The 18,475-nt window shown below is 40.1% G+C and overlaps 1 protein-coding gene across 2 annotated transcripts in view; it reads left to right on the top strand.

Annotated features, from left to right (window-relative positions):
* The first annotated feature begins 4,341 nt into the window (after positions 1–4,341).
* The window catches only part of ZC2HC1A (zinc finger C2HC-type containing 1A), a 34,246-nt gene continuing 20,112 nt past the window's right edge, over positions 4,342–18,475 (top strand). For both annotated transcript variants that reach the window (XM_062570260.1, XM_062570258.1), the window contains exons 1-2: positions 4,342–4,417; positions 17,930–18,003. In XM_062570260.1, coding sequence (XP_062426244.1) covers positions 4,402–4,417; positions 17,930–18,003 — 90 coding nt within the window. In that variant the 5' untranslated portion in view covers positions 4,342–4,401. The remainder of the gene's footprint in view (positions 4,418–17,929; positions 18,004–18,475) is intronic.

The raw sequence follows: 18,475 nt of genomic DNA, 5'->3' as shown, positions 1-18,475 counted from the left end.
ACAGGAGGTAGCATGATCTGAAAGATTTGGAGAAAATCAAGTTAAGAAAGAAGCACACAACAGACAACTTTCAAGATATTCAAAAGAACTAATAGAATTCAATAGTGTTTCTAGCAGAACAGCAGGTTGCAAGATACTGCTGAGCAATGCTTTTCTATTAATAATGAATTCAGTCCCATATACAAAAAGAATTTCACACTGGTGGCAAGTGGACCATGCGGTCTCTAGAAACAGAGACAGCTAGTGCTGCGTGGAAGAGAATCTTGTATCATGATTTTTTTAGGAGCTGTATCAGGTCCGTATCCTAGAGCTGTGAAGGTTCTGTGTTGGCTTAGTAGCAGTTAAACGTATGTAAAAACTGCATGCAAATATGCAAATTTAGGGTTGAAGATCAGTACCATTTCCTTGTTTCTACTCTTAAATCTTAAACAGACCTTTCAAAGAATCAGTTCTGCAAAATGCAAGTCTTTAAAGAAAAATCAAAGGAAAAAATCAACGAGGACGGGAAAAGCAGCAACGACTGCCAAAAGAACACCATTTTTTTCTCTCCTTACTGATGAGAACTGACCTCTAAGTAACTCATCAGCATTTTTAGTGATGGTACTTGGCATCATCTGATACATTTTAGATAAAAGGCCTTCCCAAATGGACATAAAAATCTAGCTGAATGGAGTACTTAAAACATGTATGTTGGTTAGAGATTTTAAAAAGTCACATAAAAGAGGTATGGACATACACAAAAGAAAAAAAATATATTTATTAGAATGATTTTGCCCTGCTTGTTTTATGATATCCTTATTTTCTATATTATCTTTTGAGAAAATAAAATTGAATCCAGTTTAACATTAACAAAGATGAACATAGTATAAGGAAAACAAAAACAGCCCCATACTGCAATCACAAAGAGCGTTACAATCAGCATGTAAGACCATCTTCTCAAAATGTCTTTTGGTACTGAGTATTAAATGAATGCCAGAAGGGCATTTCATTGAGGTTTCTGGTCTTGCTCTGTCTCATTTGGGAGTCTCAAAGAAAACAAAACTATAGAAGTGTATTAAGAAAAAAACGGATCACTAAAGAGATTGATAGCAAATCACAATACTTTAAGCCTGAATGTAAATCAGTACTATAACCCACAAAATAAGAACAAAAGGCATTCTTGTAATAATTCAACAGAGGAATTTTTTTAGTAGGAGAGCAATCATTTTTGTCTGTAGTCCTCAATTAATGTTAATTGTAAGAAAAAGCTTATTATGAATATTTAAATTGTAAAGTCCCCCTGTGCTAGCATATCTAAATTCCCAGTAGCTGGCTTTATTGCAAAATGTATTAATTAAAATGCCACTTTGGGAAATCCTTCCTTATCCAATGTTCATTATTCACATAAAAGATAGTGAACAGGTTCTGATTTTTATAAAGATTTAAGTCATTGTGACAAGGATTAAAATGGTGTAGATGAGCATCTGAAATGTTAATGAAATTCTGATCATTTTTACAGGACTTAGTTCTTCTGTGATACATATGCCTCAAATGAAGGATTTGTACAGCTTTGCAAAGATCTAAGACAATGTATTGTCAAACACTGGATTCCAGGGGTTACACATTTTAAAGTGACCAATGATTTTGAGTGTTTCAGTTTAGGGGTTTTCTATATTGAGATATAAAGTAGACTGTATTTGTTCCATAGCTCATAGTGGCCTGTCTGAACTTTTTATAAGACTTGTAGCCCATTTCCTTCAGCCCTCCTTTCCTAAGGTGACTGTAGCCCATATGAATTGGTCTAAGGTCTGAAATCTTACTTCCATTACGCGTTATCAAACGCATTCTGTGATCAGTCCTTTCAGATGATCCAAATCCAGGTATCTCTACCACAAGAGGCATTTGTTGCATACTAAATAGGTCTTGCACATAGGAATTGATTAGAGTTCCTTGTGTGACCAGTCATGTGCTGCTTCATGAGCATCATCCCCAAGGAAAGAGACTTTTTCATGTATCAGTAACAGACCTGGTACCTCTGCAGATGGTCCTCCACGTCTTCTACAAAAGGCCTTGACATACTCTGGCAGAAAGATTTGGTATTATTGCTTCCCTGCACTTTGAAATTCAGGATGCTTTCAAACGTCGGATCAAAATTTAAAATTGCTTTTGATTTTTGAAAACAACGGCATATACAACCGAAGATCCAAACTAAGGTGTAATTTCTATCAACATCCATTAATGGAAGGGAAAGTGGGACTTCACAATTATCACAAACTATTTGCCCACTCAGAACTTAGCTTTGTGGACAAGTCCCCTTTTCTACCAAAAAAAACCCTAAGTGTCTCATTACAAGGCTGCTGAAAGAAACCTGAGTCTGAATCTAAGGCAGCACCTGCTTCGTAAGTGAGCTTACTGCAGAGAACAAATATTTTCACCTCCTTTTTTTCAAGAAAGGAATTTAGTCGTAGATAGTTGTGTCTATTTTAGCACTTACATTTACATTTCCTTTCTTCAATTAGGTGTGAGTGAGGAAGATGTGGCTTTTTTCTTTAGGGCTATATTTACCTGCACCTCCCTGGACATACTGAAAATTCTGAACAGAAGGTGTGCAGAATGTATTATTTTTCAGATGCAAAAATTCCTCTCAGTTTTCCCTCATCAAAACAATTCATTTGGAAAAGGAGCTAAATAATATGTTGAGGGAGGTGATCTTGCCCCTCTACTCAGCCCTGGTGAGGCCACATCTCAAGTACTGTGTCCAGTTCTGGGCTCCCCAGTACAAGAGAGACATGAAGCTACCGGAGAGAGTCCAGCAAATGCCTACTAAGATGATTAAGGGATGGGAGTATTTCTTGTACAAAGAAAGGCTGAGTGTTTTCAGCTTGGAGAAGAGAAGACTGCAAGGGGTCTTATCAATCTGTATAAATATATGAGGGGCCATACTCTTTTCAGTGGTAGCCAGTGACAGGACAAGAGGCAACGGGCACAAACTGAAACACAGTTATCTAAACATATGAAAAAAAAGTTTGACTGGGAGGGTGACTGTAACAGGTTGCTCAAAGAAGTTGTGGAGTCTCCATCCTTGGAAATATTCAAAACACAAATGAGCATGGTCCTGGGCAATCTGCTCTAGCTGACTCTACTTGAACAGTAGGTTTCACTAGACTGATCTCTATTGCCTATAATGAGAGCCTAGACAGCTGGTTCAGATGTAAACATCAGCTTGTAGACACCAAAAGACGGGCGAGCTGGGTTTATCTCCTGCTATAGTTCTTAAGGAAAATAATCGCAAATTTCAAAGACAGGCAACCCACCAAACCAAACAAGATGTACCTCTAATACTGTCCAAACCCTTCACTAAATTGCAAACATGAAATAAAAAATATGTTTGAGTCTCATTATACAGAATTTGTGCCCTGAAACATGAAATTACCTTACATCTCTGTCTAAGCATTCACAGTACAAATAAGGCAGTATCATGCAAGGAAGTGAACTTCTGACATGCTGCCCTAATGGTTAGTTCTTTCTTCCCCATGTTTTATTTTATTTCTCTTTTTCATTTACAGGTGTTGTTCTCAGAAGGAAAAGATAGTGCTGCAGAATAATCTCAATGAATACACCATGCCATATGCAAGAAAATACCACAATTTCGGCCATTTTTCTGTTCCTGGCCTCTATTTTCAGCCGTGATACTTCTCAAACGCTGCCTTCCACGAGCAGCGAGCAGGCAAGCCTGAATCCCCAGAGCTTCGGCCTTCCCTGCCCTCCGCAGCCGTCCCCGGGACGGCAACACCTGCCACCGCGGCGCCGCTGCAGTCCTTCGGGGGCCTCAGCTCCTGCGCTGCCCTTCAGATCTGCAGGCAAATGTCTAGACTTGATATACTCTGCTCTTTGGGGAAAAAAAAGATGAAAAAGATTGAGGGAAAATAAAAATAAAGAATATGCTTTTCAACATTTTTTTCCATTAATTTTTTTAATTTGAAAAAAATGGTGGCAAAATTTGGGAAAAAAAATGTGAGAACGCACCAGAGGCGATCAAGCAGGTAGGGGCCATGGAGGCAGGGTGGTCCTGAGCGGCCCCTTCCTCCCCGCCGGATTAACTACAACAGAGCTTCAAGGGGCGTCTTGGTGCCTCCCCCGCCCTCCGCAGGCCTCCAGGAGAGACGAGGCCACCCGGGAGAGCGGCGGCGGGCGCAGGGAGGCGCCGCAGAGCGCCGGAGCAAGAGGAGAGGGAGGGCGAGGGGGGCACGGCGGCTGCGCGGCGCCTCAGGAGCGGCCGCGGGCGGGACGCGGCGGCGGTGGGGGCTGGGGGCTGCCGGGCCCGCCCCGCCCCGCCCCGCCCCGCCCCAGCCAATGGGAGCGGCGGATGTTAGCGGGCGGGCGGTGGCGGCGTTGCCACAGCAGCGGCGGTTGGGGTGCGACATGGAGGGGCTGGAAGGTGAGCGGCGGGGGTGGCTCATCGGGGGGGGGGGGGGGGGGGCGGCTTTTTCTCTTTCCCTTCCCTCCTCGCCTTGCTAGGGGGGACCCGAGCGGCCGGGGCGAGCCGCGCCGCGGAGGCCGCGCCGGGCCGGGCCGGGCCGGGCCGTGCGGGGCTGGCAGCGGTCCCCCGCCGGCCGTGGCGCCGCTGCTCGGCGGGCCGCGAGTGCCCGGGGAAGGGCTGCAGGACTGCTGTGCAGGGCAGCGCTGCCCCGTCTCGGTGTGCGAAGCCAGAGGATTGAGCTAGATGCTGTGAGATTGAGCTGGATGCTGTGAGGCGCTTGTAGTTTTAGGGAAATGCTGAAGGCTCGGTGTTTATTTGATGATGGAGGTTTTGCAACTTCATCCTGCACCAGCTGGAATAAGGAGGATTTCACCCTCCAAAGTGTCTGTTCTGGCGTAGATAAAAGGTTTGCAATATGTGAAATTGTTGTTTGCTATCTGAACGTCCCAGTATAGGCCTCTTACTACTATATTTTACAAGTTGCTTTAACAATATTATTAAATAATACAAGTCTATTCTGAATAACCATCACTAAATGGTCATTAGGTCTTCCATGTTCAGTATGCTTTGTTGCAGGTTACTGAGTCGTTAAAAAGATGTAAGAGATAACTAGCCTTTGTTCTCTATCCCTTCTAGCACACCCTTAGAGAACAGAAGTAATTCTCACTGAGGACCCTTTTTTTTTTTTTTTAATCTTTAATAGATTTTACAGTCATCAGACTCTGTTCTTCCTTTGCCTGTTTTTATTCATCAAGACTTTGTAAATATAGAGAACTTGACTGGGCATTAATATGCTCAGGAGCTTTTATTTTATTTTTTTTATTTGATTTATCTTAGCTGTTACTGAATGATAGCATCTTTTAAATTTGAAAGATGGAATCCAGTGGTTTATCAAAGAGTGCTTTTTGGCACTCACTGTCATGATAGTGCTGTGACAGTCTTGCATCCTCTGTCCAGAAGAACAAAGCTTGCTCTAATTTTGAGTTAGCTGTATGACTGGCTGCTGCTGTGACCATGTATCTTATGCAGTCCATCTATCAGTTGATTTGGCTGTGAGCTAACTTACCAGCACTGACTACGCCAGCAGTGTCATATGAGCTCTAATACCTTCATAATAGAGAGTGGGTAGAGATCCACAGATTTCAGCAGAAGGCTGAAAAACTGTTATTCTGGCAGTAGATTTTGTCCAACTTTGCTGTTATGCGAGTCTTCTGGAGATGGTTTACATTTTGTTTGTATCTTGGTAGGTATTGGGAGTGGAAGGATGAACTACTAAATCATAGAGTCAAATCTCATGTTTACTTTATGAGCTGTTTGAAAGTACTTTAAAAAGCTAGAGTTTACCAGAGTGTTTTTGTTTTCTGTGACATGAGATTATCTTTCTGAACTCTTGGATTAATTTGATGATAGCACATGTAATAAACCATTTTTAAAAAACTTCATATATCCTTTCCTATGGGAAATCCTTTATTCCACATTTGTGCCCAGCATTCTTGGAAGTTAAAGTTCTTGATGCTGAAGAATATGTTGTTCCTTGGCTTGTTTATGGGTCACTTTGTACTGTATAGTTTGTGGGGGGGTGGGTTTTTTGTTTGTTTGTTTGTTTTACTTTAGACGAATTGCTATCATACACATTTTTTTGTTTGAAAATATTATGTAGCAGTGTTGCTTATGCTATGGCATACATAAGTAAACAGGATTATATTTACAGCTTTTAAGTTTAAACTGTCTCTTTTGATGTGTATTAGATTAGGTTCAGACAAGATATACATAGAAAGGTGGCCCCAGGAAGGGAAAAAGACACGCAAAACCAACAACAATAATGAATGACTTCATTAGGTGTTGTGCTTTTCTGCAGTTGCTGCTGCACTGGCAACTCAGAAGAATGTTGCTGATTGCCATTATAAATTAAATATAGAACCAGAGGCACAACTGCGTAGTCATTCCCATCCAACACAAAGGCATGGGCTGCTTCAGAAATCTGGCTCTGCGTCCTCCATACCTCTTCCCTCTTGGATTAGCTTTTAGCAAAATCAATTCCCAGAGCTGATATGTACAGCTAGCCTCAGCAGAGGTGTGTGTGAGGGATGTGGCTGGGGTAGAGGGGTAGAGGGCAGGACTTTTGTCTTTTAGCAGCAGTCTGCTGGTGTGTGTGGCTGTGGAAGGGCCCCTCTGGCTTAGGACGCTTGGCCCGGACCCAGCACCCTTGGAAGATGGCACTTTACTTTTTTGAAGATCAACATTGTAGGTGAAAAATCTGTTTTCTTAAAAGCATGCTTCAGAGAATAGGAATAAGAATAGCTGTACCTAATTTATCATGATTTCTTTTCATATGTAGAGAATTGTGTGTGTATTAATTGGTTTGTGGCGCTGCATCAGTTACATTTGAGAGTTGAATGGAATTTATTGAGTTGTAATCATCTCTCTCACTACGTGCAAGTTGAAAGGTTCAATGAAATGGCAAAGTAAGTTCGTGTTGCTTTTTAAATTCACTCCTGGCTTTTTTCTGTTTTTTTTTTTTTTCCTGGAAGTCTGTTGCTTCCTTGTATTAGTATATAAATATTGCTATCTTGATACTGAAAGGCAAACTTACAACTCTTAAGTTTTGTAAAAGGAATTAGCGCACACATATGTATCGTTTAAGACACAACAGTCCAATGGTGGTCTGTGATCAGCTTGTCTGCAATCTGTTTCTTTTTATGGGAGGATGCCCGGCAACAGCTGCTTGAGCTGACCAAATGCCTCTTCCCACACTTGTCCCCGGCCCATCCCCAAGGTCAGGTTTGCTGCTGCCCACAGAGTAAAGGGGAAAGCAGCAGCTGCCTCCTCGGGTGAAAGCACAGCTGTCCAGGGCAAGCAGAGGCAGTGCTTGCCCTGCCCTGTGCTTCAGCCTCAGCCTGCACCCTATGCGTTAGTGGCCGGGGCGGGCTGGCTGTTGTTGGAAAGGGATGGGTGGCTGCTTGCTCAGGAAAGAGCCTGCAGCGGAGTCTCAGATCCAGAGCTTTCTCTTGCAGTTGCCAAGCAGGGACTCCTGTGACTAAGCGTTTAGACTCTGAGCAGTCTCTTAGAAGTAAGATGCCCTGTATAATGTCCCCTCCGTAGAGAGACCAACACTGTAATAGAGTTTGTTTCTGGGCTCTCCACTTACCCTGAATGTGTCTGAGACACTGCTCCCTCCCCAGAAGGTGCAAGCTTTCTGGTTTGGGATTTTACATTAGTAATGTGTGACTGGTGGAAGCACGCACGCTTGCTTCACACAGAAATTTGAATGAACCACTGCATTCTCATTTTCTCTCTCTCTCTCTCTCTCTCTCTCTGTATCTCTCTTTAATAGTGTGGGAAATTATTTCTATTTTCAAAACAAAAAGTGATATATTAATATAAGCATCCCTTATTGTTTTTTTGGTGTTCGTCTTTGTCTTGCCTCACTGGTTGTGTGCAGCAGCTTCCCTACTTTGGCAGCCATTTTAAGCTCCATTTAAGAGAGTCCTCAGCCCTTTAATAATAAAAAAAAAAATAAAAAAAAAAAAGCGTTTAAATCTAATCCATCTAACAGCAGGAAGGATTAATTTTACAGTACTGCTTTTAAATAAACAAATTGGAAATGATTAAAGACAGAAATGCAAAGCAATAATTATCTGGTTTTTCTTTTTAAGAAAGTTATTGTTAAGAACTTGTTTCTCTCTTATAGCTGTTAAAACTGTGAGAAATGCAACCTTTTCATCAAACTGTTTTGTTGCATTGCACATACTGGCAGCTCTGTTAAGTAGTCTAAGTTTTACATCTTAATACACTGGATTACAGTGAGCAATGTATTTATTTTTTTTCCAGTGCAATTATATTTTTATTTTTGATTAATGTTGATGTTTTGAGGAAGAAATTGAAATTAAATGTTTTATTTGAAAAAAAATCTGAAAACTGGATTCAGGCTGATGTGTCTGGGGAAGTATGGTTTCAGACTGTATTTCACTTTTAAAAGAAAGGAAATAATACATGTAGATAGGAATTTGAATGTTTCAGATTATTGCTTCATTAGCACCTTACAACCAATAGATTTTACCTCTTCTGTAGTTATTTTTTTACAGACTTTTATAGCCTTTTAAACTACAGGATCTAAATCAATCTAGTCACTGAATTCCATTGGTTAAATTGAATAAAGTGGAAAGAAGAATGTATTTTACCTGCATATGTGTATGACGTAGTTATTATCAAAAGCTGTTGTGCAATTTCAGTAACATCTACTTCAAGGAGTGCATCCAACTGTTTCTTCTTCACTTGATTTTTAAAGATATTGTTACAAAAATATTAAGGAATCAGTGTATTATAAGTGAAGTTCATTAGCAAAATTATTTTTAATACATTACTTTATTGTAGACAGGTAAACTTCTGATTAAACAGGCATACCTACAGGAGCGGGATTGCTTTATCCAATTACATTTGAACAATAGAGTGCTTAAGTCCAGGAATTGCTTTTGGGGTCACTGATGCAAAGCTGTCTTGGTGTAAGATTGTTGTAAAAAAAAGCTGGCCTTCACTTGACTACCTACTTACAGTCATCCTGGTGCTTGTAGCCTAATACAGGAAAAAAACTCATGATGTCAAAGTAAAATTCTATGACTGTACACTGGTTCTGCAGATCACAACCTCTCTGCTGGCTATTGATCTTAAAACTCATTAATAGAAACCCAAATAATGCATCTGGAAATCAAATGGATCAAATAATGCCGCTTATTTATATTCAGTTTTGTTGCATTTCCGTATGCGTTACTGGAAACTGTCATGCTTTTTCAGGAAAATCATCCTAACTGTCTGTGTCTCTGAAGTACCTGTACACTAATGCACACAGCAAGGGGAATAAGTAGGTGGAATTAGAGGTCTGTGTGCAGTTGCAGGGCTACAGTCTCATTGAGATCAGAGAGGTGGTGGGGTTGACCCTGCTTGAGCAGGGGGTTGGGCTAGATGATCTCCAGAGGTCCCTTCCAACCTTACCAATTCTATGGTTCTATAGCTCATGTGACTGGAGTGGTACAGTAGCTTTTTAGGAAGGATAGGCTAGGAGGGCAAGGGCGGGGGAAGTGGCCCTGTATGTGGGAGTGCAGCATGAGTGTATGGAGCTCTGCCTGGGGGCAGATGAGGAGCCAGCTGAGGGTTTATGGGTCAAGGTTAGCAGGCAGACCAACAGGGGCTGGTGATGTTATGGTGAGTGTCTGCTACAGACCACCTGATCAGGAATAAGTAGGTGAGACCTTCAGGCAACTGGCAGAAACCTCATATTTGGAGGCCCTGGGCCTTATAGAGGATTCTAACCACCCTGATGCCTACTGGAAGGGCAGCATAGCAGGCACAAGCAATCCAGGAAGTTTCTGGACTGCATTTATCACAAGTCCCCAGCAGAGATGAAGGAGGAGCCAAAGAGGGGAGGCCCTGTGCTGGACCTCATACTTGCAACCAAGAAAGGACTGGTCAGGAATGTGAGTGCTGAGGGTAGCCTTGGCTGCAGTGATCCTGAGATGGTGGAGTTCAGGATCCTGAGAGGAGGGTGAAAGGCAAATAGCAGGATCACAGCTGTAGACTTAAGGAGAGCCTACTTTAGCCTCTTCAGGGATTTGCTGGAAGAGTTCCATTACATGTGGTCCTGGTGGTGTCTTTTTTTTTTTAATGCTTCATATCAGGAAGAGGGAAGAAATACAGGTAAAGAAAAGGAGAATACAGGATGGTGCAAGTTGTGCATGTGCTGTGAGTGCAATCATTCTTGACTAAATGCAATTTATTTCTTCGTCACAGAAAACATTATTTGCAGGATCTTCTACACTATCCCTTTTCAAATGATGAGGCTTTGCCTTGATTCATTATTTAAAGAAAGTAACACAGAACATAAGTTCATTAGACTTATGTTCAAAACTGTAACACTTGACCATGAGCCAGCAATGTGCCCTTGTGGCCAGGAAGGCCAATGGTATCCTGGGGTGCATTAGGAAGACTGTTGCCAGCAGGTGGAGCGAGGTGATCCTGCCCCTCTACTCAGCCCTGGTGAGGCCTCATCTCAAGTACTGTGTCCAGTTCTGGGCTCCCCCGCACAAGAGAGACATGGAGCTACTGGAGAGAGTCTAGCGCAGGGCTACAAAGATGATCCAGAGGGCTGGAGCACCTGCCCTATGAGGAACGGGCTGCAAGAGCTGGGCCTGTTTAGCCTGGTGAAGAGAAGACTGATGGGGGATCTTATCAATGTGTACAAGTACCTGAAGGGAGGGTGTCAAGGGGATGGGGACAAACTCTTTTCAGTTGCCCCATGTAACAGGACAAGAGGCAATGGGCAGAAATTGAAGCACAGGAAGTTCCGCCTGACCGTGAGGAGGAATTTCTTCCCTGTGAGAGTGACAGAGCACTGGACCAGGTTGCCCTGAGAGGTTGCAGAGTCTCCTCCTCTGGAGATCTTCAAGGCCCGCCTGGACGCAACCCTGTCTAGGTGACCCTGCTGAGCAGGGAGGTTGGACTGGATGATCTCCAGAGGTCCCTTCCAACCTTACTGATCCTATGATTCTATGAATTTGATAAATATAGTGCACTTGCGTTGTCAGTCTGAATATTTGGTATGAAAGCGTACAGAAGTTCTATAAAAGTCTTGCTTAAGCATTTCAACTTGAAGGAATTGAAGGTATGCTGTTTTTTGTTATCTTCTGGAAGCAGAGTTAACAGCTTTACGCAAGATTAGATTGCATTGTCAATACAGAAGTAGAAAAGAATTCATGAGCCTCCTCTAAAATTAGGAGTGGATAGATAACAAATAGTAAATGTATCTACTTTTATATAATCATGAGTAATCTAACTGCATAACAGTTCCAAAGTATGTGAATGGTTGAATGCTAAGAGAAAGAGAGCTTACTACTTTTATTCTCTTGCTTTCTTTAACTCTCCAACCTAGTGCATAGCATATCCAGACTAGAAAGGATTGCTTTGGGAAGGTAAATCGTGCAGTATCATGCAGTTATCAAACAAGCTTTAGCATAGTGTTGGCAGTATTTTCTGTTGTTAGTATGATACGTTTGTCTGAATTCCATTTGCATTTCCATATTCGTGGTAGCAAAATAATGAAAACTTGCAAAACTAACGACCCCATTTTCTGGAATCAATATCCTTTCTTTCTAATCTTGTATTTTCATAATTATTTTCATTATTTTATTTAATTCTCTTTATAATTGCTGTAGTAAGCCTTTCAAATAAGTGTTATTTATCATCAGTCTTTTCGGTGATGAATGTTAGTTTTGGTGTCGATTAAAAAAAAATATGTATATAACTCAGCACTGCTCAGTGGACGATGTTAGAGAGTGACAGTTCCCAACTGACTGTGATGCTGTGGCTTGACGGTATGGATTCCAGTTAAGGTGAGAAATATAAGGACTGAAACATTCCTCCGTAAGTGAAGCATGAGGAACTCTTAATGTTCTCTTAAAAATTCATTTGCTTTTGTTGGAGATGGGAGGGGAATTATGCTAAAAGGAGTAACTAGAAATTTGTAGGAGAGCAGTCTGGCAAACAGACTCCAGCTAATACTTTCAACAGCTGTAGATTACCTGTTGGTTTCAAGTAGGTAATTTCAAAGCTGGAAGTCATATCAGAGTGTTTCTGTAAGCTTGAATGTGTTAAGGCTTAGTGGTTCTGATTATCACAGATATTTGGTCAAAGTCATCTAGTACTGTTATTGTTGATGATAAATACAAGGTTTTGAAGGGCAGTCAAACAAATGTCACAACATGACAAACTGCTGTTATTAGGATTTAATACTGCTTTTATCTTTGAGGAGCTGTGCTTCTTTGAAGCACTTTCTACTTTATATCTAGATTCAGATGCATGTTGGTATATGCAAATCCCTCCAAAAGGGAAAACTGTAACACAATCTAAATTAACAGCAGTTCAAGAATGCTACTGTTACTCTCTCTGAGCGTGCAGTCTATTTGCACAACTGCTTAATTTGTAAACCTAGCAGCAAGAACTAGCAGCATGCCTATGGCTTTGTCAAATCAAACATGGATGTGTTGATCGGCTTGCATATTGTACCATGAAAGATAAATCTGAGAACTTAGACCTTGCACTTTGCAGTATGAATTAGTTAGTCTATTTGAATGTGAAGGGGAAAAGCCCCCTAGCTATTCAAGTCTCAAAGAAATCTAAACCCATCTATAATGGGGTTTTTACATCTCTCAGCTATAGCACCTGTAGGTCTGTACAGCTGTGCTGTACGGCTACACTGTCAGACTTTGAGGTCCACTCAAACTTTGCATCAAAATTCCAACCTCAAGAACAGAAAGTATGGGTAATTGGTTATGCCTGAGAATAGACTCACCTTCTCTAGACTAGGAATTTTATTAGCAACAGTAGAACAATCTAATTGTTTAATTCGGACAACCAGCATCTTACTAGGTTGAACTCAGTTTATTTTTACCTGAGACCTGAGCCAGACAGTAGGAGAAGAGGGTGTAGAAAACTGTGTATGATAGGTATGGCATCCCTTCAGCTGAAATATATCTACTTCCTTTGGTATTAACATACTCAATTTGAACAGATTTTCCTGCCCTTCTCCTTAGGTATATTTAGATTAGATAACGGTAATTATGTCTTTTTCTAAGATAACTAAATTCATTCATGTTAAATATAGGCATGTAAATTGCTAGTGATAAGTGATGTTAAAGATGGTAAAAGGAAAAAAGTGTAGCTGTTGGATCTTGAGTTTTCTGTAGTTGCATAACCAAAATAGTGCAATTCTTGTATTGTTGATTGGCTTAAAGAAAAATGAAACAAAACTTAGGCAGTGATTTGACACTGTCTTGCTACCAACTTCTATTATCAGTTTTGCTTGCCAGGCAAATCTTTAATCCTTTCTTCTGTTTCTTGATTTGAATCTTCCTTGTTTTTACTCTCCTCCTCATCCCCTTGCAGCCCAATAAAGGCTATTCCTCATTTTCCTATTGCGTATTTTTCCTTTCTGTAGAATATTTTATTCTTTTCTCCTTCACTTCTTACTCATTTTCTTGTCATTGCTTTTGAGTTTTGATTTTACTCCCTTCCCCCTCAAGATCAACAAGGCCATACTAGTTATCTTTTGCTCTGATGGATGTTTTACCTCTCTATGATGGAAAATGTCAGTGGCAGGAGAGATCTCCAATTTATAGCGGTGAAGCTGGCTGGAGAAATCCTGGTTAATCTGCAGAGTTGTCTTGTGTGCTGTGGTCCTCCCAGAGGAAGTATGAAGCACTGGAGGAACTAGGTAACACACCTTAACAAATTTTAGTGACTTCTTTGAATTATATTTTTAAGGCTCTGTCTACATTGTCTACTAAATTTTGAGTTGCTTAAGAAATTATTTATTATATCAATACAATCTATTTCTGTTAACTTTTGATGGGGGGAGGGGGAAGAGTGATTCTGTGCTTCTTACTAAGAAATCCCCAAATTTCCAACTGTAAGATCTTACTCTTATTAGCTTTAATTTAATTGGACTAAAATATCTTGGAATAAGATTTGTCCATTCTGAGGCCTTTTCTAGTATTTTTATGGAAAACTTTGCCAAAAAATGATTCAGTAATTTCTAAGAAGGAAAAAAAAAAGTTGTCCTTTTTATTGCTACTGTTAAAAAAACTAACTTTTGACATTACTAAAAAGGGAAAATACTTTCTCAACATTTTTAGTAGTAACTAGTGATACAGATGCTCATAATATAGCTTTTGTGTATCAGGTATGCTGACAGACTGCATTACTAGAAAAGGCATTTGTGTATAATAGCTGAAATTTCTTGTTCCTTTCTCAGTCTCATAGATTTATTCTAATTTTTTTAAATTTTAAAATTACCAGATTTCATGTGACATTGCTGATACTTCTCTATGGGAAGACTATTGGGCTTTTGTACAGAAAAGTTAGGGTTTGATGGATTTGTTTGTTTATGAATTTCTTCTCCCTTTAAAACAACAACAACAACAAAAAGAGGAATGATTTAAGAAACTGAAGGGAGGGACTAGTGAGTAGATATAAAGGACTGTAGATTTCCTAATTTTAATGAAATTTCAGGAATCATAATTTCTTAAAATAACTGTGTTTTTGTTTTTTGAATCAGTGATTTGTGTTATGGGGGGGGGGGAAGTGTTGGCTGTAGACAGAGCTCTTGGCAAATGTGATTATTGAGTGCCTGCCAGCAACTGGAGAGGGTTAGGAATGCTGGAAGGAAATCCAGCTCTGTAACTGTAGCTGCAGTGAGTGCTAATTGACATTCATTAGACGTTGGTATGTTGAATGTAAATACTCCTGGATCAGTAGAGCATCTGTCAAATCTACTGTTTTGCTTTGTTTTCTTTAGTGGTAAATTTAAGTACCAGTTTGAGTTCAATGAATGGAAGAATATAGTGGAAAACATAGCTCTTCTTCATTTACTAATATGTATATTGGAAAGAGTTATGAAATCGAGGATTTTGGTGAGAGCCTGTTATACATCTGATGATTTCTGAAGATCGCTAACTGTAATTTATTTCAGCTAACTGAGAAAAGAGGGTGGAAAAAAAAAAGATACAGATGGTCTTATTTCCTTGAAGTACTACTCTCACTTGTTGGCAATTTCTGCAAAGCTGAGAATTGTGCTAGCTATAATGTGTTAAAGTAAAGTTGAACTCTTTAACAGGAGTGAATTTCTTGTGGTGCCCAGTAGAATTAAGTGTCAAGAATTGTGAAGATTTAAGTAATGGAACAAAAAAGGAGTCTGTGCATACCTTGTATTTCTGAGCGAGAGACTGGAGAAAAGCCTTTATAGGCTTAGCTGCTTTGTCTTGTGAAAAGTGGTGAGGGCAGGTTCCAGTCATCAAAAATGTGTTATACCAGACCATCATTGCTAGTGAGTAAAGTTATGCTCTGCTTTAAGGTTAAAAACAAACAAACAAAAAAAAGCCTATGGATTTTTTTTCAGAAATAGTTGTTTAAAATAGAGGTTGAAAAGTTATCATTAATAATAATAATAATAAAGTTCCTAATAAGTTTGTCTAAACAAGTCTTTTTTTTTTTCCTGTTCTCACATCTGAATTATCTGCAATATTTTATATTCTGCTTCTTCCCTGCTTGTATATGCATATAAACACACATTTAGATGGCAAACAAAGAGGCTTAATTATGACTAGAGTGTTATAACTCAAGATAATTGTCAGTGCAGTCCTGTTATGCTGTAATAAGGGTGTATTTATGTCTATATGAAAAAGGAATATAAATTAATGAAAAATGGTGTTTGCAGAAGCTGGTTTTTAAAGTGCAGAACACTTTTTGTATAATTTGTGATTCTTAAAATGGGTTGTGCCAAGAGTGTATTAATACATTATTTATAAATATTTACAAGCTGATTATATATTTCATTTAATTAATTGAAAAAGGCAGAAATTGATTTAATAGTTCCATGTATTTGTGCTAGAAATCTAACTTAATTTTAATCTCATCATTGGGAAAGAACATAATGCAACTGGAATCATGCCTGCTTGAGTCTACATTTGTTTCCCTTGAAACACTTCTAAATTTTCCATATTCTTTAGGACTGTTCTTGCTGTTAATGGATTAGTATGTATGTTTAGGTCAAAAAATTGCTTTCCATTGAGAACTAGGAACAAAAACCAATAAATCTTTTTGTAGAAGAACTCTCTTGTATTCATAACTTCTTTAATTTCAGCCACTAGTATGCAAAAAGTACAAGCTGATTCAAGGTAATTGTCTTCTCATTATGTAGAGGGAGATGTATTATCTGCAATATCAGACTGAGTACAGAGGAAGAAACTAATAAGTCTCAAACTCACTGCCTATTTACTTAGACACACAACTATAAAAATATAGCTCTAGTACAGTAATAAATACTAGATAGGCCTGTTATTGGGAAGCCCTGTGTAGGTTTTGATCTGTACCTTGAGTCCATTGCATAATGCCTACTATATGAATATACTTTGTTTGCATAGACGTAGATACTTTGATTTGTTAGTCTCTTACCTAGTTCTATGAATCAGTTGTTCGCAGGAGTATACTGTTGTATATACATTTCTGATTACCAATCCCTGAATAGAGGAAGGATCCTTGTGTAAATAGTCATTACTAGTCTGTATAAAATAGTTTATTTTTTTTCCTAAGAGAAACTGGAATAAGTCATCTTAATAGAGAACAGTAAGTGTTGGAATGTGATTTACATTTGACTTACTATAATGGGAGATTCCTTCCAGAGTCCTCAATATCCAAGAAGTATGATTATTGGTGCTTGTTTGGACTCTCAGTGTGACTTAAAATACTGAGCTGGGAGGAGTGGCTGATGCACCAGAGGGCTGTGCTGCCATTCAGAGAGACCTAGACAGGCTGGAGAGTTGGGCAGAGAGGAACCTCCTGAGGTTCAAAAAGGGCAAGTGCAGGATCCTGCACCTAGGGAAAAATAACCATAAACACCTGTACAAGCTGGAGGCTGACCTTCTGGAGAGCAGCTCTGCAGAGAAGGACCTGGGAGTGCTGGTGGGTGACAAGTTGACCATGAGCCAGCAATGTGCCCTTGTGGCCAAGAAGGCCAATGGTATCCAGGGGAGCATTAGGAAGACTGTTGCCAGCAGGTGGAGCGAGGTGATCCTGCCCCTCTACTCAGCCCTGGTGAGGCCTCATCTCGAGTACTGTGTCCAGTTCTGGGCTCTCCCGCACAAGAGAGACATGGAGCTACTGGAGAGAGTCTAGCGCAGGGCTACAAAGATGATCCAGAGGGCTGGAGCACCTGCCCTATGAGGAACGGGCTGCAAGAGCTGGGCCTGTTTAGCCTGGTGAAGAGAAGACTGATGGGGGATCTTATCAATGTGTACAAGTACCTGAAGGGAGGGTGTCAAGGGGATGGGGACAAACTCTTCTCAGTTGTCCCATGTAACAGGACAAGAGGCAATGGGCAGAAATTGAAGCACAGGAAGTTCCGCCTGACCGTGAGGAGGAATTTCTTCCCTGTGAGAGTGACAGAGCACTGGACCAGGTTGCCCAGAGAGGTTGCAGAGTCTCCTCCTCCGGAGATCTTCAAGGCACACCTGGATGCAACCCTGTCAACCATGCTGTAGGTGACCCTGCTGAGCGGGGAGGTTGGACTGGATGATCTCCAGAGGTCCCTCCCAACCTTACTGATTCTGTGAAAATGAATCTGTCATTTGCACACTGACAAGCAGGCATCCCTTCTCAGATGCAGAGTTTCATCTTGACAAGTCCGCACAAATACTTCTGATTTATGCTGAGCCTGTTTTCCAGAAGTACAGTAGAATTATTTTTGATTTCTGATCTGCTAGTCTCTGTATAGTTCTCTGTAAAGTGTTAAAAGGTGTCACTGTAAAAATATATTGCTAAGTACATGAGCAATATGTCAGCAATCTAGGTCAGCAATCTAGGATTTTTTGTTATTATAATTATAAACAAGTTTGCTTATAGAAGTATGGATGTTTCTATTTAAAGGTGAAGTTACAGTACAAACTGGTGATCTGTTGCCATGCAGAATCTGTGGAAGGACTTTCTTTCCAGCAGCTCTGGTGAGTTGTAATGAACACTTTATATCTCTTGACTACTAGATCTTATAAATTGGTGTATGTTAAGCAATTGTCAGTATAGCTAAATAGAAGTGATCTAGATACTTGTTTTTTGCAACAATAGTCTCAGCTTAGAAGTACTTTTTAAAGAATTTTTTTTTTTTTCATGTGCCCCATCACTTTCTGAAAACACAAGTCCCTCTAAAAGCATCTTCCGTTGGACACAGAGTCATTCCTTGTCTCAGAGTGTAAGCCCTAGCATCATATAGTCCCATATGGTAAATGAAGAGTTTTGTTACCTGTTTTTGAAATGCCCTTTTTTCTAGGCTTTGTGGAAATTGATCTATTTTTAAATATGAATATGAATTTCAAGCACTTCTGATTTTTGTTATTACTCAATGCAAGTTCTGTCTACCTACCATCAGGTCCTTATTTGCAAGGAATAGATATAGATGCCTTCTTTTTTTCCTCAGCT

The sequence above is a fragment of the Rhea pennata genome, chromosome 2 (genome assembly GCF_028389875.1).
Source record: "Rhea pennata isolate bPtePen1 chromosome 2, bPtePen1.pri, whole genome shotgun sequence".
In the NCBI taxonomy this organism is placed as follows: domain Eukaryota; kingdom Metazoa; phylum Chordata; class Aves; order Rheiformes; family Rheidae; genus Rhea; species Rhea pennata.
The sequence above is the reverse complement of the archived record's forward strand: the minus strand, read 5'-3'. Positions and strand labels throughout refer to the sequence as shown.